Source organism: Ambystoma mexicanum, chromosome 3p, assembly GCF_040938575.1.
Source record: "Ambystoma mexicanum isolate Mex_15411 chromosome 3p, UKY_AmexF1_1, whole genome shotgun sequence".
Taxonomy (NCBI): domain Eukaryota; kingdom Metazoa; phylum Chordata; class Amphibia; order Caudata; family Ambystomatidae; genus Ambystoma; species Ambystoma mexicanum.
Genome location: NC_090925.1, coordinates 881933034 through 881959453, shown reverse-complemented (window position 1 = coordinate 881959453; position 26420 = coordinate 881933034). Strand labels below are relative to the sequence as shown.

The 26420-nt window shown below is 48.2% G+C and overlaps 1 protein-coding gene across 1 annotated transcript in view; it reads right to left on the bottom strand.

Moving 5' to 3' along the window:
• Nucleotides 1-26420, bottom strand: part of EIF3CL (eukaryotic translation initiation factor 3 subunit C like) — a 384931-nt gene that overhangs the window by 151843 nt on the left and 206668 nt on the right. Inside the window, exons 12-13 of the mRNA XM_069652105.1 lie at nt 15259-15384; nt 14916-15009 (exon numbers count right to left, since the gene is read on the bottom strand). Of these exons, the coding sequence (XP_069508206.1) occupies nt 14916-15009; nt 15259-15384 (220 nt within the window). The remainder of the gene's footprint in view (nt 1-14915; nt 15010-15258; nt 15385-26420) is intronic.

Genomic DNA, 26420 nt, shown 5'->3' with positions numbered 1-26420 from the left:
GTCCATACATCTCTGTGGGAGTTGTAAATGTCCAAATTCTATGATCTCAGGAGCCAGGCTGCTAAGTTCATGGTCTGAGGGCATGGATGCAGTGTTCTGCCCTTGTCTTGTGACAGCATGTTGTACGGGCAGGGAAGTTTCACTGGGGGAGATAGGGACATCTCCATCAAGTGAGCGAACCATGGCTGCCGGGCCCACATTGGGGCCACTAGTATCATTGTAACCTGCTCCTGATGCATCTTGTGCACCACTTTGTTGAGAAGGGGAGTCGGGGGAAAGGCGTAAACAAATTTCCCTGACCATAGAATCGACAGACCGTTCCCCTTGGACTGGTTCTGGGGGTACCTGGAGGCGTAACTTTGGCATTGTGAGTTTTCCAGAGTTGCGAACAGGTCTATTTCCGGGAATCCCCATTGAGTGAAGACGTCTAAGACGATGTCTTTGTGTAATTGCCATTCGTACTCTCCGGGCAGGGGGAAGTCTCTGCTGAGTTTGTCTGCTAGAAGATTGAGTTCCCCTGGTACATGTTGTGATAGTAGGAACATGTTGTGTCTGAGAGCCCACTTCCATATATTCTGGGACAGTTTGGATAGTCCTGGAGAGTGAGTGCCTCCTTGCTTGTTGAGGTAGTACATGGCTGTGGTGCTGTCTGTGAGGACCATCACTGTCTTTCCTTGTAGGTGTTCCTGAAAGGCTTTCAGTGCTTTGAACACCGCTAGTAGTTCCAGCAGGTTTATATGCTTGGATGCTAAGCTTGGAGTCCAAACTCCGTGGGCCGTCTGATGGGATAGGTGAGCCCCCCATCCTGTAAGGGATGCGTCTGTGGTTAGAGTGGCTTCCACTGCGGGTGTGGCAAAAGTTTTCCCTAATAACAGGTTTTCTTTTGTCCACCACCGTAGCGAGAGAACCAAGGCCTGCGAGACCACCACTAGATCGTCCCATTGTCCGCTGGCCTGACACCACTGGCTGTAGAGCCACTCTTGCATTGGGCGCATGCGCAGGCGCGCGTGAGGTACCAAATAAATACATGACGCCATCATCCCTAGCAAGCGCATTGCTTTGCGTACCGTCACCTCTCGGCCTGCTACATAATGGGGAATCTGAAACAGCATGTTTTGGACCCTCTCGTTGGAGGGGAATACGAGGCCGTCCTTTGTTCGAATTAGAGCCCCTAGGAATTGTTTGATTTGGCTGGGGTCTAAGCTGGACTTCTTTTCGTTGATGGAGAAGCCCAGTTGGGACAAAAGGTCTACGGTCTTTTGGGTATTGGAGAAGCATGTTTCGTAAGAATCCCCTGTTATGAGCCAGTCGTCGAGGTAAGGGTATACCGGGATGGATAATCTGCGCAGGTGGGCCGCTGCCACTGCCAGTACTTTTGTGAATACCCTTGGTGCAGATGCTATCCCGAAGGGTAGTACTCTGAACTGGTAGTGTTTGTCCTCTATCTTGAACCTGAGGTATTTTCTGTGCGATGTCAACATTAAAATATGAAAGTATGCATCTTTCATGTCCAGTGTTGTCATGTAATCCCCTTGTGATAACAGTGGGATTACCTCCTGTAAGGTCACCATACGAAACTTTTGGGGTTTGACAAATATGTTCGCTGGGCGCAGATCTAATACAGGGCGCATGGTTAAGTCCTTTTTGGGTACAAGGAAGTACACTGAATAAATACCTTCTGTTACCTGTGATAGGGGGACGGGCTCTATAGCTTCTTTCTTCAGTAGTTCTTCCACCTCTTGAAGAAGAATGGAAAGGTGTTGCGGTGTCATGCGTCGGTTCCGTGGGGGTTTGTACTTCGGGGAACCGTTGAACTCGATGCAGTATCCGTGGGCTATGGTGGATAATACCCAACGGTCTGACGTTATTCCCTCCCATGCTGAAAGGAACGATGTTAGCCGGCCCCCGACCGGTGATGCATGGGAGGGGACCCGAATCTTCGGGTCATTTGCTGGTATTGGGCGTGGAACCTTTGGGCTGGAGCCACGACCTCTTCCTCTGCCACGGCGTTGGCCTCTTTGACTGAACTGGGTGTTACCCTGGTTAGTGGGCCAGTTGGAGCCAGAGTAATATTGTTGTTGTTGGTTCTGCTGCTGCCTTTGGCCACGAAAGGAGCGTTTATTACCATAGCCTCGCCTGTTAGGGGGCCTAGAAATTTGATCAAGAGTCTTGATGGTATCAAACTCTTTTTTAGCATGTTCTAGGGCCTCATCTACTGCTTTCCCAAACAGATGCGTCTGTTCAATGGGTTTATTTATGAGGGAGGCTTGGGTTTCGGGCTTAAAACCTGAATTGCGTAGCCAAACGTGGCGTTTGAGAAGTATACCCTGCACTAGGGAGCGGCCAGCCGTCTCAGCGGCATCTAGGGAGTTCTTAACGATGCCCTGGTTTACCAGTGTGCCCTCTGATATTATAGCTATCAGGCGAGAACGCAGAGGCTCAGGTGCTTCCTCTGCTTCGCTGCGCAGCTTGTTCCACTGTGCATCTGCGTAGCTAGCTAAAAGGGAGTTGTTATTAGCAATTCTAGTAGAGAAGGCGGCGGAGGTTGTGATTCTCTTCCCCAGTGCGTAGAGTTTTTTGCCTTCTTTGTCTGGAGGTGCTTCACTAGTGGATAGTGGCACCCCTGCTCTTTTTCTTGTGTTGGTAACCACAAGGGAGTCCGGAATAGAGTGTCCTCTGATGTATAAAGGGTCAGATGATGAAGGGCTGAAGAGCTTTTCTATTCTAGGGTTGACCCCTCTTACTAAAGCTGGGTTAGAAAGGGAAGGAGAAATTCTTCTTTTAATAGAAGCCAGGAGTGGAATAGATTGGCTAACAGGGGCTTTTTCTTTGATGACTTTTTCTACAAAGTCAATGTCTGGAAGAGTTTCCCCTGTATCAATTTCAAAATGCGCTGCTGCCTTGCGCAATAGTGCATTGAGGGAAGGTTGGTCATCTATGGGAGATGAGTTCCCATGTGAATCCTTGAGAGGAGAAGGGAGAAAGGCATCAGGGTCTGAATGTACTGATGGGGATTGCCAAGGCTGCACTGACGGTGAATGCCAGGGCTGCGAGGTAGCTGTATCCTCTTCAAAACCTGTAGCAGTGGTGTAAGGATCTTCTTCGAACCCCTCTTCCTCCAGTTCAACCTCTTCTTCTCCACCCAAACACTCATCTTCTTGGAGGTATTGCTCCTCCTCAGTGAGGTCAACCAGTCTAGGAATCTTGACTCTAGGGTCATCCTGTGGCCATTCTCTTTGTCTTTTGTGAGTGGGTGAGTCTTGGTTCCCTAGAAACCTTTCCATTTTCTCCATGCAAGAATGGAGTCTTTCAAGGGTCTCATGGGGTACCCCTGAATAGTCTAGAGGGGGGAAATTAGTGTTTTCGCCTTCGAATCGTTTCGAACGCTCCCACAACGTCGACGAGAGGTTCCCGTCTCCTTCTGAAAAGCCTTCAGGTAGTTCGGAAGCGTCCTTTGGAGAAAGGGGCAGTTCCTGGCTACTTTTATGTTTTTTCGACGCGGTATTCGACGTTTGTTTCGTCGTCCGCGCACGTTTGTCTTCGGCGACAATTCTCGCTAGGCTCTCGACCACGATTTTGTCCGTCGAGGGCTCTGGTGTCGACGTTGTGTGCGTTGCGCGTTGTACCTAGACGGTCGCTCTATGGAGCGTTGCGTCGGATGTTTTTGGGGTAGCGCCCGTGTTAGATGGAAGCCCAATCGCTGGTCGCGGCTGCGTTTGCGGGTGGGGCTTGTGACCTTTACGGTCTGCGGTAGACGCCGGAGTGCCCTGCGTCCCCTTCGGCGCTGATGGATCCTTCGTTCTCGACGAAGAAGAGCCGTGGGTAGTGTGTTTAGCCTTATGGGGTTTGTGTGCGTCCTTGTCGCCGGGGTGTTCATCCCCATAAGCAGGGCGTGAGCCGAGCCCGTCGGGGCCGGGGACGGACGTCGAGGAGCGGGAGCGCTCCTTCTGGGGGTTCATGACTTCCGTAACGGACGTAGAGTTATCGCACTCCTCGTTACTTTCAGTAACAGCGGCAGCGGGTGAGGAAACTGACTTCGACATCGCGTAGTCCGCCCACCTCTTAACCCTACGTTCTTTAAGAGTCCTGGGTTTTAAGAGCTTGCAGGCTGCGCAGCTGTTCTCTATGTGATCGAGTGGTAAGCAACGATTACAGAGCGTGTGCTTATCTTTCCAAGTATATTTGCCCCTGCAGCGTGGGCAAAACTTAAATGGTGTCCTCTCCATAGCTGAGGCAATAATAGCTGGCGATAACAACCCCAAGGGAAAGAAAGGGGAGAAAGAAAGACATTCTCAAAGAGAAGAGACAAAGTTCTAACCCCCACTCTCCCTACTGTAAGTTGGCCGTCGAGGCCAGGCCACGTGTTCGGCAGCGCCGAAGGATCTCCTCCGCTCTTCCTCTCCGTCGGAAATCAGTTCGGCGGAGAAACAGCTTCACAGCTAACGTCGAGGGGGAGGGATCGTTATCAGTATATTATTTTTATGACAAAAGGACCGAGGTCCGTGGTAAGTATAGCAATGTCTCTCTAGGAGCTCCGCGAAAGGCGACCAGAAACTGGGCGGAAAAAAACAATCTGAGGGACCTCGACGCGTGAGGGATTGTGGGTACAACGCACGTCACTATAGGGATAGTGTTACAGACACGCCTTGTCGACGTCCCCTTTTCGACTACGAAAAACAAAATGCAATACTCCGCAGTGACCACTGGATGTCGGACCTATGCACAGCATGTGATTCTAAGCAGATTAACAAACATCAGAAATATATATATATATATCATACCGTCAACCATTCCGTTCCTCGGCCCAGGAAGCCTACAGGGGGCGCACCAAAGCCGGAAGAAATAGTCGTCGTCACCAGGGCTCCCGAAGTGGGTCATCTGTCGAAGCAGGACTGAACCAGTCTTGACTTCGGGCCCCCATGCGAGCACCCCGGTGGGAGGCCAGAAGCATGTGCAAGTCCATCTCCACCGACTGTTGGGTGCTGGACGCCCTGGCCCACGGACACACCCTGGAGTTCCAAAGGAAGTGTCCCAGCGTTCCACCAGTGGCTAGGCAAGAAAACCATGTCCCTCAACTGATCTAGAAGTATGGGCGATGCTAAAAAAAGGGCAAATAGCGCTCGTCCGAAGAGGCTCCGAGGCTCCAGAGTGTACTTGCGGTACTTCCATGTCAGAAAGAAGCCCATCCTGGATCTCCGCCGCCTCAACAAATACATCAAGTCCCATAAGTTTCGGATGGTCACCCTTTAGCACGTTCTGAACTGGAGAAAGGGGATTTCCTGTCGCTGGACCTGGAGGATGCTTATTTTCACATCCCTTCCACAAGGGGCATCGAATATTTCTACGCTTTGTTGTCCAGGGGCAGCACTATCAATTCAAGGCCCGTCCCTTCGGTCTGAAGTCAGCGCCAATGGTATTCACCAAGTGCCTGGCTCCAGTGGCAGCACCTGCCAGGAGAGGGGGGGGGGGGGGGGGGGGGGGAGGTCCACGCGTACCCCTACCTGGACGATTGGCTCATCCGCGTGAAGATGAGGGAACTTGCAGTCGAGAACACAGCGACGACCGTCTGCCTGCTCACAGAAATGGGGTTCTCGATAAACTATGCAAAGTCCTGCTTGGTGCCATCGCAGGACACTATGTTCATGGGGTCCAGGCTCGACAGTGTGTCACGCCTGGCTTCGTCGGAGGACAGGATAAAGGCCATCCTGGGCAAGGTACAACGGCTGTTGAACATGGAAGTTGCCAGGGTGAGGTCCATCAAGTCTCTGCTGGGCATGATGTTGTCATGCACCTACCTCGTTCGGATGTGCAGGTTGAGGATGCGGCCGCTGCAGGAGTTGACGCCTGTTGGATCCAGGTGTCAGGAAGCTTCGAGGACAAGATCGGGCTCAACAAGACATTGTCGAGCAATTCGGTGGTGGGGCATCCGCGCACATCTAGCGGCGGGCACAGACTTTCAGACCACAGCACATCGAGAGGCGGTGACGCACACCGGAAATCTCCACGCAAGAGGCCTGCGGCTACCAGAGAAGTCATTGCACATCAATGTCCTGGAGCTCTGGGCCGTATTTTGGGCCCTCATATCATTCCTTCCGTCCCTCAAGGGCAAGGTGGTGCAGGTCTTCAGCGACAACACCACCACGATGTTCTACATTCGGAAGCAAGGGGGCACCAGATCTGCGTCTCTCTCCAAGGAAGCGCAGGATCTAGGACATTGGGCCGTCGCCCAGAGGAGGTTCCTGGTTCGCTTTCATCTGGCAGGAGTGAAGAACGCGGTTGCCTTCTCACTCAGCAGGGAGCTGCGCTCTTGCCACGAGTGGGAGCTTCGGCAGGATCAGGTGGACCTACTGTTCAGACGATGAGGCGATCCCCCAGATCGATCTGTTTGCGACGGCGACAAACACCAAGTGCCGGAGATTCGCCAGCAGGTTTCCCCAGCTGGGGAGCATGGGTGGGGATGCATTCTCCTTCCCCTGGGACAGCCTGTTCATGTATGCGTTTCCCCCGTTGCCATGGATTGTGCGACTCAGTCAACTCAGACAGTCCTGGTGCAGGATGATCCTCGTCGCACTTGCGTGGCCGATATGGTACCCGGACCTTCTGGACATGTCAGTGCCCCCTCCAGTCAAGCTTCCGGCGGACACAGATCTTCTCGCCAGGGAAGGAGGCAATTCTGCACCACAACCCAGGGTCGCTGAACTTGCAGGTCTGGCTCCTGCAGTGCTAGAGTTTGGTAGATACGATCTTCAGGCGGACTGCAAGGAGGTGCTCACCAAGGCCAGGGCTTCGTCGACACTGAATTGCTATGGCCATAAGTGGAAGAGGTTTGCCATCTGGTGCAGTGCACAGAAGCTCGACCCTCTACGGAATACGGCCCCACAGGTGCTGCCGTATTTGCTGTGGCTGGCCAACGCAGGGTTGGCCCATGCTTCCATCTAGGTTCATCTGGTGGCTATTTCCTGCTACACCAGAACTCCAGAGCGGTCGTTGTGGTCGCACTGCCTGGTTAAGGAATTCATTAAAGGACTTTTCCGTTCGTTCCCGCCGGTGAAGGCTCTAGGCCCGACGTGGGAGCTCACTGTGGTGCTGACTAGGCTCATGGGTCCTCCATTCGAGCCTATGCATTTGGCGCCGCTGAAGTTTGTATCGTGGAAGACAGCCTTTCTTGTGGCCATCACTTCCGCACGATGAGTGGGAGAGATTCAGGCCCTCTCTTGTAAACCACCTTACTTGACATTCCACGAGATGAGGGTGGTGCTGCGGACACACCCCTCCGTCATGCAAAAGGTGCCATCGAACTTCCATCTTAACGAGCCTTTGGTGTTACCAGTTTTCTTCCCATCGCCTTCGTCGAGGGCTGAGAGGACTTTGCACTAGTTGGATGTGGCTAGAGTGCTGAAGTCCTACGTGGACCGCACAGTGTTTTCGAAATACATCACAGCTGTTTGTGAACTTTGGCCCTGTGAACCAAGGGAAGGCCCTCTCCAAGGCTTCCATTTCCAGGTGGCTCTCCAGTGCATCACCCATTGTCATCAGTTGGCAAACGGACCATTGCCTGGCTGTCCGAGAGCCCATTCGACCAGAGCGGTCGCTGCAACTATGGCGTTCCTGTCTGGTGTGCCCTTGCTGGACATCTGCAGGGCTGCTACGTGGAGGTCGACGCACACCTTCACAAAATTCCACTGCATCGACCGGGATTCCAGGGAGGAGTCCAGAGTCGGCCAGGCAGTGTTGCACAACCTGTTCATTTGAAGGCGAGCCTGGTGAGGAGATAAGAGATGCTTTAATGTGGAGTTACTGAGATGCTTAATGTGGAGTTACTGAGATGCTTAATGTGGAGTTACTGAGATGCTTAATGTGGAGTTACTGAGATGCTTAATGTGGAGTTACTGAGATGCTTAATGTGGAGTTACTGAGATGCTTAATGTGGAGTTACTGAGATGCTTAATGTGGAGTTATTGAGATGCTTAATGTGGAGTTATTGAGATGCTTAATGTGGAGTTATTGGGATGGTTAATGTGGAGTTACTGAGATGCTTAATGTGGGGTTACTGAGATGCTTAATGTGGAGCCTTGCCACCTCCCGTGGTTGTGCATGCGTGTACTGCTATGTATTCTTTATTCATGAGCATGTGAATCCATGCCAAACCCCATGCTGGAGAAGGAACAAGTTACTTACCAGTAACTTTTCTCCAGCATGGATTCACATGCGAACCCCCCGCCCCCCCTTCTACTCTGCGGCTCTTCTCTTGGTCCTACTGCCACTTTACGTGCTACCAAATCTGAATATGGCAGCCAGAAGAGGGGCTTAGGTAGAGGGCAGTCATTGGCTGGGGGCAGTATGACCCAGAGACCAGTGATTGGTTGCTAGGAGAAAGACAGTTCAGAAACGAAACTGAAATATTTTTTCTTTACCGAGGATTCCCAGCCCGATGATGGGGAATATTCATGAGCATGTGAATCCATGCCAGACCCCATGTTGGAGAATAAATATCAAAGTCAATGGATTTAGAAGAGTGCCTTTAGAGAGCAAGGACAGCCAAAGTCAATCGGAAAAAGTCTATGATTCTGATGCACTTCTTGGATTAAGATCTTGCAAAGTTAGAGAGTTGAGGTAAATCACTTGTAGTAACACAAGCTGTTAAGCCTATGCCAAGGGAGTTGAAATCAACTCGAAAAGTTAAGTAGGTGAAAGTCTCAAGTGAGACCACATGATTTAAGGCGGGAATGTAAGCCTGAAAAAGTACCTTTGGTTAGAAGAAAAGAGTCCAGCTGGATTTCATCTTGCTACAGCCAAGTAGGCCCTGGTTCCTTAGCTCAGTCGTGGAGACAAGAGGGAGGACATCTAGAGGGCTCCTGCACTGCAGTTGGAAGGTCGAAGCGGCAATGGGCCTACTTCAGATCAGCGGCACTTTGCGGTTTCAACTACCGGTCAAATAGCACCACTGCGGTTCTTGGACATTTGATGGGCATCCTTTGCTTCTGGGGTACAGCATTCTGTTGAGGTGGCTCAGCCTTGGGTCGTCCTGCTTCGGGAGGGTCCTTTGGAGCTTCCTAAATGTCTGGTCCGGCTTAAAGACGATGCACTAGTCTTAACTCATGGGCGCAATACTGTAACAGAGGATTCAGCCTGCAGTAAAAAATAAAATAAAGGATAGGTAGGAAAATTAAACCACTGCCACCAGCCAGTAAATGTAGTGAGGGTAACAAACCCCTGGCACTCTTGTTCCAGCAGCAGCAAGGAAGTACAGCCAGCAGGGAGAGGGGTTCCAGTAAAGTTAGTTTTGGGATCAGTTGGTCCCACCAACCCAAGGGAAGAACTCATCCGTTCCTGGATTCTCTAGACTATATGAAATTTGGAGCTTCAGCACTGCAGCAGGGCTTCACCTGGCAAACCAACGGTCCAGGAGGGTGCAGCAAGCTTCTCTTCCCGTTTCTTTCTTCGTTTCCTTTGTCCAGTGGTCGACTGCCTTCTCTCCAAGAGACCTCACCTATTATGCAGGTTTCCCCCATTCATTCGCAGTTTAGCTGTCACTCACACAGCAGGGTGGCTGTCCTCCAAGGAAAGCCAACCAGCCAAACAGCAATGGGTGCATTCAGGTTACCATCGAGAGTAAGGACAGGGAGTTTCAGGCACCTCCCTCGCTTCCTGCCCTGTCAGACAAAAACAAAGGGACCAAACCTGGTTTGGCGCGGAGAGTAAAACCCAAGACAGACCTCACAAGCAAGAAATGGTGAAAGACGACGACCGGGACATTTTGGAAAAATGGGCACCCATGGGTGCAATACTGAGGCTGAGGATTCACAATGGTAGGAAAATTAAATCACTGCCACCAGCCATTAAATGTAGTGAGGGTATCATAAAAAAATGTTACATGAGTAAGTAGGAAAATGTCCACAGTGCCCTAGCTATTTAAGTCACCTGAGGGTGTAGGCAGCGTCTGTGTGCCATCCTCAATATTGCTATATACTGCCGATTTAGAGCAAATGAGTGTGCATTTCGGATTGTATTTGCGTTACTGTCATATTGCCCCTTCTGAGGAAGGCTTATTCAAACTGACTTAAATTGTTTACTCAAGAAACCTTGAGTGCGTTTATTTGGATACTTGTCACTGTGAATCTCTGTAACTACCCTACTGCTCACATTTACCCCTCTTAAGATAAGCCTGGCTGCTCAACCACATTACCAACCTGTGAAGTACAGACTTATACCAAAGGTTGGGTTACTATTACCAGGAGGTCAAGGTTTTTGTAGTGCACCCTAAGGGTACTAAACCAAATCTTGCCTAACAGGTGCTGTACTGCAGCTGAGGGTTCAGTCTGCGGTAGAAAAGCACAATGGCAGGAAACATTAAACCACTGCCACCAGCCATTTAAAGTAGGGAGGGTAACATAAAAAGGTTACATGGGAATGTAGGCTAAGGGGCTACTAAGCAACCCCCCAGCACTCCACATAAAATGGGGTGTGCTGGACCTACAAAGAGAAAAGCCAAGTAAAGTCAATTTCACTTTACAATTCTTGGGAACTGTAGTTCACCCAAGAAAAGTTATTTAAACCTTAGGAGGAATCCAAAGGACTTCAGTGACACTAGAATGTAGGTGCCGTGTGTCACTATATAAAAAGCAGATGCCTATGGAGTTTGTCAGACTCCAAAAACAGTGAAATCACAAAACCCAAATCAAGTTAAAACACATGCGAGAGGTGTTAGGCAAAGTTTGTATGCATTACCCTTTGGGACCACTACACACAAATAGGACTACAGGTGTAAGCAAAACCAACCTTTGGTTTAAGTCTGCACTACACAATTTTTGGTAGCGGAGCTAAGCAGCCAGGCTTAAATCAAGAGGGCATGTGAGCTGTAATGATGTTACACGGAGGTCGAAAATCACAGGTGTTCAAATAAACTTCCACTCAAGGTTTCTTTGTTAAATACTTATTGTCAGTTATCAAAACATTCATAAGGAGGCAATATAATCGCACACAAATATACATCAGTACTGTATTCTAAGTTTCTGAGGCATTCAGAATACTTTGAAATGAGGTGCAAAAAGGCATAGGTTAACGGAACATAGAAAGAATAGTTATTTCTTAGGCAGTGCAGATATTTTGAGTTTTCCAGAAGAGTCAATTCAATAGGCTAGGACAAAGTCAATGGGCTTAAGTCTTGAATAGGATAAAGCAGTTCTGGTAGATAAACGGAAAAGTCTCTGCCAAAGTTCTCAGGAATAGTTTGTAAAAAGAATCATGTTGGGTCACAAGCTGATTAGGCCTGTGAGTTGGGAAAGTTTCAAGCACTTTCACTGTGAGAGGTAACTTCTCTCAGTCTTGTTTTACAGTGCCTTACAATATAGAAAAAGATGCAGCTGATGACTTCTGTTCCTGACAGTTCCTGCAATCCCACTGTTCCTGGGCCTCAGTAGTGGGGACAAGAGGGAGGACGTCGGGGACTCCTGCACTGTACAGGGACAGACAAAAGCTTGCAACTGGCAAACTTCAATTTTAGTGGCCGTTTCAGCTACCGCACTGGTAACATCGCTGGTCTTGGCTGTCAAGGTGGACCGTCCTTGCTTCTGAGGTCCCGCACTCAGCTGAGAGGGGGTCAGGCTTGGCCGGTCTGATGTCGTGGGAGTCCAGAGGATCTTCCAAACGATTTCGGCCAGCTTATAAGTAACACACACAATCTGGTGTCCCTCTCCCTGGCTCTACGGTTTCCTGCAGCACTCTGAGGAAATGCAACCAGCTCCGAGGTGGGTATCCAGGTGGCTTACTTGGGAGGTCATTGGTCCTACCAACTCAAAGGGCAGTTCTTTGAAGGGCTTCTCAGTCGATGCGACCTTGGCTATTCGGACCTGCAGCATGGCTTCACCGGGCAAACAAACGGTCCAGGAGTTGCAGCAACCGTCCTCTTCAAGCTCTTCTTCGGTTCCTTCGTCCAGTGGTCGACTCTGCCTTCCAAGCCAAGAGACTTGCCTTTTATTCAGTTCTCTCCCATTCATTCCATTCTAGCTGTCACTCACCCAGCAGGGTGGCTGGCCTTGCCGGACAGTCAGCCAGTCAATCACCACAGAGTGCATTTGGGTCTCCTAGGAGACAAAGCACAGGGAGTTTGTGTACCTCCCACACTTCCTGCCTACCCCAGAGACTCTGGACCCAGAGGCGGGTTTCACACCTGAAGCCTGCCAAAGGAAAATGAACAAAGACTAAACCTGGATTGGCACACAGAGAAAAGCTCCAGAAGGCCCTTTCCACAAAGGCATGGCAAAAAAAGACGGGGAACCATTTTGGAAACGATGGCTGGGCGCCATCTTGAGAAACATGGCTCTGGCGATTTAACGTTACCGGAGCTACGAATAGTTCGGCGTCAGGCAAAATCATGGTAGTTTGTTGTAAAACCACTGCCACCAGCCATTCTGAGAGGAAACGTTAACATTTGAATGCTACTTGAGTATCTAGACACAAGGGATACTAAGTAAACCATCCAGCACTCTATTGTAAGTTAGTGTGCTGGGTCTAGGAATTTACAGGGCTACGTGAAGTCAATTTCACTCCACTGTTCTGGGAAACAGTTGATCCCAGAGAAGGTATTTAAACCTTGGGAAATCTGAAAGACTTCCTTGTTCCCTGCACTGAAGGAGCTTTGTGACACAATTGTAAAAGACGATGCCTATGGAGTTGGTTAGACTCCATAACCAAAAAGAAATTGAAAAGTTCAAAGTCCCAAAGTTTATCAGAAGAGCTGGAGGGCTCCAAGGTGGGAGGAATTGGCACATTTGAGAATTCTCCCTAACAGGGCTACACAAAGGGTCCCTGCCAAAGGCAAAACACACATTCAGAACTCTCCTTCCAAGAATGGTAGCAGAAGGGCTAAGAAAGGAAAAGCAAACAAATGGCGAGAAAAAAAAAAAAAAAAAAAAAAAGCCACCATGTTAGGACATGGGTAACCCTTTTGTGCATAACCGGGGCTTGGTATACAGCCTGCGGCAGAAGAAAAAAAATCTCACAAAAGCTGGTAGAACACGTTAACTGCAATCAGCCATAACTATAGGGGTGTCTGTGACCAGACAGTCACAGGAGCAGAGAGAAGGGGGATACCAGGTATTCCCCCCCCAAGCACTCCACATAAGGGGTGGGAGGGCGCTAATCTTTACTAAATCGAGGTTTTAGGAAAGATAAAGTATCTCTTTCCTTAAAATCAGTAGTTCTTAAGGAAAACATAAGAATATAAAAAGGAGAACCCAAAGGGTCTCCAGCAACACTGCAGAGAGTGCTGTGGGCTTCACAAGTTGAACAAAGATGCCTTTCAAGAGATATGGAGGAAAGCAAGACTCCATGAAAATAGGTAAAACAAAGAATAGGGTTCCCATGGTTAAAGCATGTGCGAATGAATGAAGGGAAAAAGGCTTGCTTCATTCTGGTGAAGAAAATGGTCCAGAAGTCCAGCAAAAAGGGCTGGGGGTCTCAATGGGAGAGGGGATTAAGTATAAAAACACTTACTCTCTATTCCGGTCTTAGGCACGCTTAAGAAAGTGGCAAAAAACCAAAAAGATAAAACGTCATTGCACTGCAAGGTGGTATGTGCAATTAACAAAATACAAACATATCAAAAGAGAAACAACGTTTCTCAGTACGGACAGTTTCAGGGACTAGACCATTTCCCCATAGCAATGAGCTAAATGCAAGATGAAGCGGAAGGCTTTGCTCCCCTTAAACAGGTTAACAAATCAGTGGGTATCCTTAGAAGTCAATGGAGTGAACAGTAGGTTTTAAAATACAGACAATACTACAACCATGGCCTTTTTGAATAAGAGGTAACAAAGTCCCACTCTTGAGAGCGGAGGAGAATCCAAGTACAGACTTCATGAGTGGAGGACCCCATGCCCTGAACATACAGAGCTTCCTCCCAGGGCAGTCCCTGTTGCAAAGGTCGAAATGGGGGGTAATCCCACTTCTGGATCTTTTCGCAAACAAACAAAACAAGACATATCCCCTATATGCCTCGAAGTAGGTGAGTGGACAGAAAGGCCAGTATAGCAAAGTGAAAGGTTCTGTGGGCAGTCACTCAACTGGATAGTGCCCAATTGGCAGAACAGGATTCTGACATTTAGAACCTGAAGAGTGGAATGTCCTGGATCATGCCTCCAAGCAAGTTCCATTATCCCTGGAGGGTTTGGGGGAAGAGGGTTGCTTCTGCACCTGCGCTCAATTACTTTCATATGCGGCCTGGTCACCAATGATTTACTCTATGGAGACTTCTGTGCTTAGGAGATGAACAGACAATATAAAAGGCAGAAAGAAATCCACTAGGTTGCAGTACACAGCAAATTGACCAGTTTCAGTCATTCGGCAAAGACGTCAACTCGCTGGATGAATTAACTGAGGATGTACCTTCGTCTGTCACCTACTTGGAGGTGTTTCAGGTGATAACTGAAGACGTTATCCATCTGCGATCAGAGATTACTTGAATAAACTGTCTAACTTTCAAATAATTGTCAGAAAGTGTTGAAAAGATTTTTACGCCAAGAAGGAAACCCACATTCTCAGTGGTAGTTGAACTTTGTTTAGATGTATTTTCAGAAAGTGTCTTGCAGACAGATTGAGAGGTGACCTCTACTTCGTTGAATTGGTTTCTGTAAAAATTGGGAACCCTCTTGGATCCTCTTCCTTAACCCCCCCTACTTCCAAACCTCCCATTCCATAATACATGTGAATACATTTTTTCTGCAAGACATTACCAAGAGATAATGTACTTTGATTAAACAAGGATACACTGATCAGGGCATTTCATGGTGTGAAGGCCACTGGCTGATCTTCCCAAAGCTCTTTTCTAGGTACTGCTGAAGGATATGTGGCTTTTCACTTAATCTAATCTCTTAGCTACTTGAGTCTTAAACAGTACAAGCCACCTTCAGACTCACCCTGGGAATGGGGATCTGTATTCTGCATGATTTTGGTAAATTCTTCATCCATTCGCTCCACAAGTGTCAGGATACAACCACGCACACGCAGGGGCTGCAGGAGACAAAAGCAGCAAGCACCATTGAACAGAGCAAAACCACATTCTTAAAGAATTCAGTAAGGTGCAAGTTCCTGCTCATGTCCAAGTTTACTAGCATGTGTACCCCTTTCTTTCTAAAAGTGCTACATTCAAGCTGATACCATCCCCACTCCCAAAACTACTTTTAATTTCACCAACAGTTAAGCAAACCCAATGCATGTTAGTTTTTTCCATGCAAACATTCCAATCCAATTTGTCCTTACCTGGTCCAAGTTAGATAGGTTTTCAGAGTCCTCTGTGATGTTCTCTCCAATGAACATGTTGTTGTTCGCAAAAAGGATGTCTAGCAGTTCATTGATGCAGTCCAGGCATTTTTTCCACATCTCGGGCTGTGGAAGGGAAACAAACCAATCATAAAGGAAGCCTGCTAACAGCAAGTGGTGCGCTAGGGTGACAGGGAAGAGGCTAAGAAAAAAAGCACAGAAGATGTCAGGAAAAATCTCCCAAGGCGGGTGTTCAAGCCCCAAGATCAGCACCCAGATACACACTACACAGATAACGCTCAGATTCAGCGCCTGCCTCCTACATGAGTTAGGGAGATTACCATTATACCAAGTAACCATGACTACACAGACTACAGTGAAATCGCTGCTACTTCAGAAAGGCAGACAAACCTCTAAGTGATGGGTAAGGAGCAGTGCTGCAGATAACATTTTGAGGGAGTATTTTACTCCCCATTTTTCAACTTTTAGAGTAAATGTGATTTTAAGATAGAAAAAAAACGTTCCCCTTTGCAAGAGTAAAAAGTATGCGACATCCAGCTGACGTGTGCAAAAACTCTATGGAAATCATTACTATGCGGCAGCTTTCTGCCTTGCGACAGAAAAGACCTTTATTTCTCTAAGGTCTGGCCATTTGATCTCTCCTGTATATATTTAAATGTTAAAAAACACAATAACCTAGCCAATTACATAGTAAAGGAAACATGAATTGTATTGTGTGTTTTGAAGTTCGATAGCAGAAGTCTTTGATGTTTAATGAAAGTCATAATTTCCTGGAGCTATTACTACCTAATGGGATGCCAGTGTTATGATAAAGTGCAGAGAGGCAAGGACTCCATGCTAAATTCTATATCTAATCTCATGGTCAAATGGTTATTCATATAGTGCTTTTGGCAAAGCGCTGTCCATAGAACATTTTGATCACAATTATCAACAAACCGAAGTCGGTACTTCTTTATCGACCTCGAAAGGATGAAATGCTGAGGCATTGCAGGGATTCGAACCGGCAAACTACAGATCATGCACAGATCACAGCAATGCGTGCTCAACCGGCTGAGGAATCTTATTGGCTAATATCCTTCAGAGGTCGGTTAACTGAGTATCAACTGAGGTATAATAATCACAGTACCTAAATGTTGGACAAACCATGTATGAAGCGGTAAGATAAAGTTAAATACCCATCTGGATTTTCATAGGGAAAGGTGTTGCTCAGTTTCTGTTTCATTTGTTTTTGAACAGCGCTTGCACTTCCTGGAGGGTCAGGTTTTGGATGTTTTAATTGTAGTCTTGAAGATTTGAGAGGATCTCATGTGATTGCTGTAATGATATATTTCTCACCCGTGAGCAAAGACGTTTATAGTAATGTAACCCATTGACTATGGTTGAATGGATGTAACTAGTCTGTGCAAAGTCATCATTTTACACACTGGTTTTATAGTTAGAGTGTAAATACAATTATAAGTGTAAAAATGATCTTCCTCAGCAAGATTATGCACACAGGACCGGAACTTGTGCAATACTGGTTTGCTTTCACTGGAAAAGCAAGCATAATTTGTTGCAAAACATTAATTCTCAATTGCAACTTAGTTTTCCATCTTATTACACAATCCTAAAATGCTAGGACAATAAATATGCACAGTGCTTCCGTTTGCTCCATGAGCATCAACACAGAAGCTGAATGGAAATAAACCATTCCTTTTATCACAGTGTGCAGTTCTTTTTTTTTTTAAAGCTTCACAGAAATGCATTCTGTTTGAGGCTTTTATCCATGGCTTGCAATTACATCCATGTAGATACAAATCAAAGGCTTGTGTCAAGTAGGAAACAAGTTACTTACCTGTTAACTGTTCTCCAGCATGGGTCTGGCATGGATTCACATGCTCATGAATATTCCCCGTCAGGCTGGGAATCCTCGGTAAAGAAAAAAATCAGTTTCATTTCTGAAATGTCTTTCGCCTAACAACCAATCACTGAGCTCTGGGTCATGCTGCTCCCAGCCAATAACTGCCCTCTACCCAAGCCCCTTCTCTTGCAGCCATCTTCAGATTTGGTAGCACGTAAAGTGGCAGTAGGACCAAGAGAAGAGCCGCAGAGGGGCAGGCGGGAGGGTTTGCTTGTGAATCCATGCCAGACACATGCTGGAGAACAGTTCCATGTAACTAACTTGTTCCCTCTCCAGCATGGGGTCTGGCATGGATTAAATACTCATAAATAAATACATAGCAGTACACGCATGCACAACCACGGGAGGTGGCAAGGCTCAACATAAGCATCTCTTACCTCCTCACCAGGCTCACCTTCAAGCGAACAGGTTGTACAGGACTGCTTGGCCAACTCTCGACTCCGCCCTGGAATCCCTGTTGACGCAGATGGCCAGGCAACGGTCGGGTTGTATTAGGGAGAATTCTCTTATAAGGCTAATATCCCAAACCTAGCAAGTCCCCCAGCAGCTTTGCTGGATTTTTGGGGTTTGTTTTTTCTCCTGCTAAGAGTGAGACTCTTTTACTCCCACTCTTAGACATGATTTGAGGTATGTCCTTGACTTATGTGCTTATGAGCTATGGGGTTTCCTTTTTACTCCATAGGGTATCATCTGTTTTTCTGTATGTGTGGTACACAGCACCTTCAGTGCAGTACCACAGGGGTGTCAGAGTGACCCCCAAACAGACTCCATTCCCGGGGACTGACTACCGTCTCCCAGGGCATGTAAAGTCACCATTGGCTTAACTAGTCCAAAATTGCGAACAGAACCAGTACAAACCATCATATTGTGGAAGTACTGGTAAGGGGTAATTAGATTACCCCTGGGTCTGTTTTCGAGGGGGCACTGTCCCGTCCCCGCCTCGTCGAGTTTCTGGCTGGTGGCAGTGGTTCCCAAACTCACCACTTTTCCAACGACAAGAGAAGATCTTCTGCTGGAGAGTCTTCTCCCTTTGAGCTGGTGGGACCAACCAGTTCGCCCTTTTTCACTTCCAAAGACGTCACTTGGTCGAATCGCCCATGCCAAGCACCACAGCAGCCGGATAGCCAAGCTCACCACTTTTGACCACGAATAAAAGGACCGCATCTTTTAATCAGGAACACCGCAGCTGGTTTCATCCCTGTGCAGTGCAACGACTCCACGTTTCCTCCTCGACGAGATCTTCTCTTCTCATGGTCGGAACCACGAACCTCCACCACTGCCAGGAACAACTGCCCCCACTGGAGCATCCTTTCTATTTAAGGTACTGTGTCCTGCCTGACCTCCCTTTCTACAGATTGCTAAAGGTGACCCTTAAATCCTTGGCTTCTAAACTGGGTTGGCTCCAGGCCTTCCAACTATATCTTTTGACTCACCCCAACCTCTTTTGAACACTCTGCAAAGACTTTCAGTGCGCTTTAAACCGTGTGATCCTGGGCACCTTTCGCTTGGCTCCATTTAAAGTGGGCCTGGCCTATGAACTTTGGCTCTACAGTATAACCTACCTTTCTCCCCTTGCTCTGAACTCAGTGTTGGGAACTGTTTTATTTTATGTTCTGCCTTTTCTCTCCCTTTTTAACCTAAACTATTGGAGTGCCATCTAGGTTAAGCGCTCACTTCTGTCTTAAAGAAACTGCAACGGATCCAAAATGCAGCAGCAAGACTACTCCTCAAACTACTCAGAAGAGACCACATCACTCCAGCTCTAAAAACATTACACTGGCTCCCAGTAAAACATCGCATCACCTTCAAGACAATGTGCATAACGCACAGGGCAATCAGCGGACAAGGAGCTGAATTCCTACAAAAGAAAATAACAGTCTACAAACCAACTAGACCCCTCCGATCAAGCAATGAAACCCGCCGGGAACTCAAACCATACCTCAAGAAAAAACTTGGAGGCACCTCCTACCACTTTGCCGCAAAAACCTGGAACAACATCCCAAAAGAAATAAACATTGAAGATCACCTTAAATTCAGGAAATCACTAAAAACCTGGCTCTACATCACCACAGACTAAACCAGGAAACCAAAACTGGAAAGGAGGACTAAACCAAAAAGACACGGACATGCCGGACCTGAGAAAGTAACGCCCAAGGCACCTGGACGGGTGACACCGGCTAGACTGGAACACAGGCGATACGCAATGAGACCGAGTCAACTACCCAGACAATCCCACCAACACTTTCGCCCGCCCCTTAATTAACTACCGCCAAGTACCATATGGGTGTGGAATTATCAAGATATAGGCAATCACCCCACTACCTGAGAGGTTGTCATTGGCAGGTGCAATGGCCACAGGAGTATAAATGGAAGAGAAGGGGAGCTATGAGAGAGCATGTTAGAGGCGGGGGCTAGAGTAGTAAGGAACCTGTATACCAGTCAGACCCAGATCAGGACATAACCGCAAAAGGGGAGACTACGCAAGCCGAGCGCTTCAATTCAGGATAGAGACGCAAACTAACCAACCCCAACTAACAATTTCCCTTTCTGCATACACCTCTCAAACTCCAAACCAAACAACCAAAACCTACAGCACAACAAACGGTACAAACTTCACTACACAACAACAAAACAAAAACTCACATAGCCTTGCACAACTGTACACGACGACTACCGGTCACAAACACCCCAGGCCCAGCCAACGGACCCACCGGGCTGAGGCCGCCAACAGCACATCACTGCTCTCGTGCACTTTTCCTGCTTCCTCCCACTAACAAAACCTCTACTCCTGTTTCAGAGCCGCCAGAGCGCCAAGGGACCACTCCGGTGGCGATAGTGCGCGGTACAAATGTCCTTTAACATTAACAAATAGTTGTGCTTTAACCCGGACTTGTCTGATAGTTATCAAGGGAGGTGTGCATACTTACCTGACTATGTTTTAGGTTACTTTTCATTGAGAGTGCTAGTGTATTGCCTAAAGTGTGTTTTAAATAAATATGACAATGCATTACTTACCGTAAAAGCATTTCTGATGGTTGTATCTGCTTAGATTCACATGCTGTGCATAGGTCCGACATCCAGTGGTCACTGCGGAGTATTGCATTTTGTTTTTCGTAGTCGAAAAGGGGACGTCGACAAGGCGTGTCTGTAACACTATCCCTATAGTGACGTGCGTTGTACCCACAATCCCTCGCGCGTCGAGGTCCCTCTGTATTTTTCCGCCCTGAGGGAGCCTTCTAGACGAGAGTGAGTACAGAAAAGAGAGAGAAATATAGTAGAGGATGTCTATGTTCCTTCCATCCGAGCGTGGAGGAAGGGCGGGCGCATGTGAATCTAAGCAGATACAACCATCAGAAATGCTTTTACGGTAAGTAATGCATTGTCTTCTGATGTTTGTTAATCTGCTTAGAATCACATGCTGTGCATAGACTAGCGAGCAATACCCGGAGTTGGCGGTGGGTTATGAGAAGGAACAGTAGAAAAAAGATGTCTTAATACTGCCTGTCCCACCTGGGAGTCAGATCTAGAGTGTGCATCTAGACAGTAGTGTTTTGTAAAGGTGTGCACAGAACTCCAGGTAGCGGCTTTGCAGATGGACTCAAGGGGAACATTTGCAATGAATGCTATGGAAGCCCCAGTGCCTCGAGTGGAATGTGCTCTTGGCTTGAAGGGTAGTTCTCTCTTAGCAAGAGTGTAACAGAGAGTGATGCATTGTACAATCCATCTAGATATAGTGGACTTAGAGACTGCATCTCCTTCTCTTCCTGCTGCCACCGAGATAAAGAACTGATTAGTCTTTCTCAGTGGTCTGGTTCTTTCCATGTAGAACATGACAGCTCTGCGTACATCTAGTGTATGCAGACTTTTTTCTCCCAAGCTGGAAGGGTTTTGAAAGAACGTTGGTAGTTCTATAGATTGGTTTACATGAAATTTCGAGATGAATTTTGGTGCAAACCTTGGGTGTGTGCGAAGAACCACCTTATCCTTGTGAACTGATACGAAGGGGTCTAGTACAGAAAGAGCCTGTAGTTCACTTACTCTCTTAATGGAGGTGACAGCTATTAGGAAAGCAGTCTTAAGGGTGAGGTATTTAAGAGTTGCCTTGTGCATGGGTTCGAAGGGAGTGCCCATGAGTCTAGAAAGTAACACGTTTAAGTCCCATCCGGGAGCTGGGTTAGCTATCGGGGGGTGTATTCTCTTTACCCCTTCCATAAAGGCCTTGATAACTGGTATCATCCACCACGACACTTAAGTTGGGAAGTGGTGTATGCAGAAAGTGCCGCTAGGTGGACTTTAATGGAATTAAACACTAGACCTGAATCCAGTAAATGGGTCAAGTACAGAATAATGTTAGTGACAGAGCAGTCAACCGGGTTGATGTTCTTACTTCTACACCAGATGACACATCTTTTCCACTTGCTAGAATAGCAGTGGCGAGTATTAGGTTTTCTGGCTTCCCTGAGGATGTCCATACATCTCTGAGAGAGATGTAAATGTCCAAATTCTATGATCTCAGGAGCCAGGCTGCTAAGTTCATGGTCTGAGGGCATGGATGCAGTGTCCTGCCCTTGTCTTGTGACAGCATGTTGTACGGGCAGGGAAGTTTCATTGGGGGAGATAGGGACATCTCCATCAAGTGAGCGAACCATGGCTGCCGGGCCCACATTGGGGCTACTAGTATCATGGTAACCTGCTCTTGGTGCATCTTGTGCACCACTCTGTTGAGGAGGGGACTCGGGGGGGGAAGGCGTAAACAAATTTCCCTGACCATTGAATCAACAGACCGTTCCCCTTGGACTGGTTCTGGGGGTACCTGGAGGCGTAACTTTGGCATTATGAGTTCTCCAGGGTTGCGAACAGGTCTATTTCTGGGAAACCCCATTGCGTGAAGACGTCTAAGACGTTGTTTTCGTGTAATTGCCATTCGTACTCTTTGGGTAGGGGGAAGTCTCTGCTGAGTTTGTCTGCTAGTAGATTGAGTTCCCCTGGTACATGTTGTGATAGTAGGAACATGTTGTGTTTGAGAGCCCACTTCCATATATTCTGGGACAGCTTGGACAGTCCTGGAGAGTGAGTGCCCCCTTGCTTGTTGAGATGCATGGCTGTGGTGCTGTCTGAGGACCATCACTGTCTTTCCTTGTAAGTGTTCCTGAAAGGCTTTCAGTGCTTTGAACACTGCTAACAGTTCCAGCAGGTTTATATGCTTGGATGCTAAGCTCAGAGTCCACACTCCGTGAGCAGTCTGATGGGATAGGTGAGCCCCCCATCCTGTAAGGGATGCATCTGTGGTTAGAGTGGCTTGGTGCAGATGCTATCCCGAAGGGTAGTACTCTGAACTGATAGTGTTTGTTCTCTATCTTGAACCTGAGGTATTTTCTGTGCGCTGGCAACATTAAAATATGAAAGTATGCATCTTTCATGTCTAGTGTTGTCATGTAATCCCCCTGTGATAACAGTGGGATTACTTCCTGCAAGGTCACCATACGAAACTTTTGGGGTTTGACAAAGTTGTTCGCTGGGCGCAGATCTAATACAGGGCGCATGGTTAAGTCCTTTTTGGGTACAAGGAAGTACACTGAATAAATACCTTCTGTTACCTGAGATAGGGCGACAGCCTCTATAGCTTCTTTTTTCAGTAGCTCTTCTACTTCTTGAAGAAGAATAGTGAGGTGTTCGGGTGTCATGCGTAGGGTTCCGTGGGGGTCTGTATTTCGGGGAACCGTTGAATTCGATGCAGTATCCGTGGGCTATGGTGGATAATACCCAGCGGTCTGACGTTATTCCCTCCCATGCTGAAAGGAACGATGTTAGCTGGCCCCCGACCGGTGATGCATGGGAGGGGACCCGAATCTTTGGGTCATTTGTTGGTATTGGGCGTGGGGTCTTTAGGACTGGAGCCGCGCCCTCTTCCTTTGCCACGACGTTGGCCTCTTTGACTGAACTGGGTGCTTTGGTTAGAGGGCCAGTTGGTAGCAGAGTAAAATTGTTGTTGGCTTTGCTGCTGGCGTTGGCCACGAAAGGAGCGTCTATTGCCATAGCTGCGTCTGTTAGGAGGCCTAGAAATTTGGTCAAGAGTCTTGATGGTATCAAACTCCTTCTTCGCATGTTCTAGGGCCTCATCAACTGCTTTGCCAAACAGATGTGTTTGCTCTATGGGCTTATTTATTAGGGAAGCCTGGGTTTCTGGCTTAAATCCCGAATTGCGCAGCCAGACATGGCGTTTGAGAAGTATTCCCTGAACCAGGGAGCGGCCAGCTGTCTCAGCGGCATCTAAGGAGTTCTTTACGATGCCCTGGTTTACAAGAGTTCCCTCTGATATAGTAGCCAACAGGCGTGAACGCAGGGGTTCTGGTGCATCCTCTGCTTCGCTGCGCAGCTTGCTCCACTGTGCATCTGCGTAGCTAGCTAGTAGGGAATTGTTATTCGCGATCCTGGTTGAGAAGGCGGCAGATGTTGTGATTCTCTTCCCAAGTGCATAGAGCTTCTTGCCCTCTTTGTCAGGTGGTGCCTCACTAGTAGATAGTGGTACCCCCGCTCTCTTTCTTGTGTTAGTCACTACCAGAGAGTCCGGAATAGAATGTCCCCTGATGTACAAACGGTCAGAAGACGAAGGGCTGAAGAGCTTTTCTATCCGAGGGTTGACCCCTCTGACTAAGGCCGGATTGGAAAGGGAAGGAGTTATTCTTCTCTTTATAGAAGCCAGGAGCGGAATGGACTGGCTGACCGGGGCTTTTTCTTTAATAACCTTTTCTACAAAGTCTATGTCCGGAAGGGTTTCCCCTGTGTCTATTTCAAAATGCGCTGCTGCCTTGTGCAATAGTGCAGTAAGTGAAGGCTGGTCATCTATGGGGGAGGTGTTCCCAATAGGTGAGTCCTTGGGAGGAGAAGGATGAAAGACATCAGGGTCTGAGTGCACTGATGGGGAGTGCCAGGGCTGTGAGGTAGCTGCATCTTCTTCAAAAGCTCCTGCGCTAGTGCAAGGGTCTTCCTCAAACCTCTCCTCCTCAAGTTCTTCCTCTCCACCTAAACACTCATCTTCCTGGAGGTATTGCTCCTCTTCAGTGAGGTCATATGCATCTGTAGAAGGGGGAAACAGCCTAGGAATCTTGACCCTAGGGTCATCCTGGGTCAATTCTCTTGGTCTTTTGGGTGTGGGTGGGCTTTGGCTACCCAAAAACCTCTCCATCTTTTCCATACAAGAATGGAGTCTTTCCAGGGTCTCATGGGGAACCCCTGAATAGTCTAGAGGGGGGAAATCAGTGTTTTCACCTTCAAAACGCTTCGAACGCTCCCACAATGTCAACGAAAGGTTTCCGTCGCCCTCAGAAAAGCCCTCCGGTAGTTCGGAAGTGCCTTTAGATGGATGGGGCAGTTCCTGGCTACTCTTGTGCTTTTTCGGCGTTTCTATATCCTTGGGTGCGGCATTCGACGTTTGTTTTGTCGTCCGCTTACGTTTGTCCTCGGAAACAATTCTCGCCAGACTCTCGACGACGAGTTCGTCAGTCGAGGGTTCTGGAGTCGGCGTTGCCTGCGTTGCGCGTTGTTTTTCGACAGCCGCTCTATGGAGCGTTACGTCGGATGTTTTTGAGGAAGCGCCCATATTAGATAAAAGCCCAATCGCTGGTCGCGGCTGCGTTTGCGGGTGGGGCTTGAGACCCTTGCGGTCTGAGGTCGACGCCGGAGTGCCCTGCGTCCCCTTCGGCGCTGGTGGATCCTTCGTCCTGGACGAAGAAGAGCCGTGGTTTGTGTGCTTAGGCCTATGGGGTATGTGTGCGTCCTTGTCGCCGGGGTGTTCATTCCCATAAACAGGGCGTGAGCCAAGCCCGTCGGGGCCGGGGACGGACGTCGAGGAGCGCGAGCGCTCCTTCTGGGGGTTAATGACTTCCGTAACGGACGTCGAGTTATCACCCTCCTCGTCACTTTCTCTGACAGCGGCGGCGGGTGAGGAAACTGACTTCGACATCGCGTAGTCCGCCCACCTCTTAACTTTCCGTTCTTTAAGAGTTCTTGGTTTCAAGAGCTTACAGGCCGCGCAGCTGTCCTCTTTATGATCGAGGGGCAAGCAACGATTACAGAGCTTGTGTTTGTCCTTCCAAGTGTATTTGCCCCTACAGCGTGGGCAAAAATTAAAAGGTGTCCTCTCCATAGCTGAGGCAATAAAAACTGGTGATAACAACCCCAAGGGAAAGATAGGGGAGAAAGAAAGACATTCTCGACGAGAAGGTAAAAGTTGGAAACCCCCACTCTCCCTACTGTATGTTGGCCGGCGAGGCCTGACCACGTGTTCGGCAGCGCCGAAGGATCTCCTCCGTCGAAAACTTGCTCGGCAGAGAAACAGCTTCACAGCTAACGTCGAGGGGAGGGATCTTTTAACAATAAGTATATATTAAGGACCAAGGTCCATAGTAATTGTTTAGCAATGTCTCTCTAGGAGCTCCGCGTAAGGCGACCATAAGCTGGGCGGAAAAAAACAATGAGGGACCTCGACGCGTGAGGGATTGTGGGTACAAGGCACGTCACTATAGGGATAGTGTTACAGACACGCCTTGTCGACGTCCCCTTTTCGACTACGAAAAACAAAATGCAATACTCCGCAGTGACCACTGGATGTCGGACCTATGCACAGCATGTGATTCTAAGCAGATTAACAAACATCAGAAATACTTTTTATACAAAGCTCTGGTCGGCGTTTGTTTGCTCTACTGTGTCTTGACCCTATTGTGTATACTCTGCATACTGCCCTACACTTCTAGAGAAGTCTGACTGCTCAGCCACAGCTAACAGGTAAATCTGGGTGGTGCAGACTGCTACCAATTTGGTTTACTGCTGATCCTGTAGTCAATCTTTTTGCAGTGTTCCCCAAGGGAACTGCACAGGATTCTGCCTAACAGGTTGCCAACCAGTGACAATGAGTGATGCAGCCAGAGAACCACCTGGAAATGGAAGCCTTGGAGAGGGCCTTCCCATGGTTCACAAGGCCAAAGTTCACAAAAAGTTGCAATGTCTTCCGGAAACTCTTTGTGCGGTCCACACAGAACTTCAGCGCTCTAGCTACACCCAGCGAGTGTAAAGTCCTTTCAGCCGGCGACAAAGGTGTCAGACAAAACGGGGGCATGGCTTGGACGGCCATGTAAAGGGACGTGCTCTTGTGGAGCTCCGCTGATCCTACAATGATACTGGAGGAGAAGTGCGTGCACGGGAACCGGCCGGCACTGGAAAATAATGCCATGCGTGTGAAGAT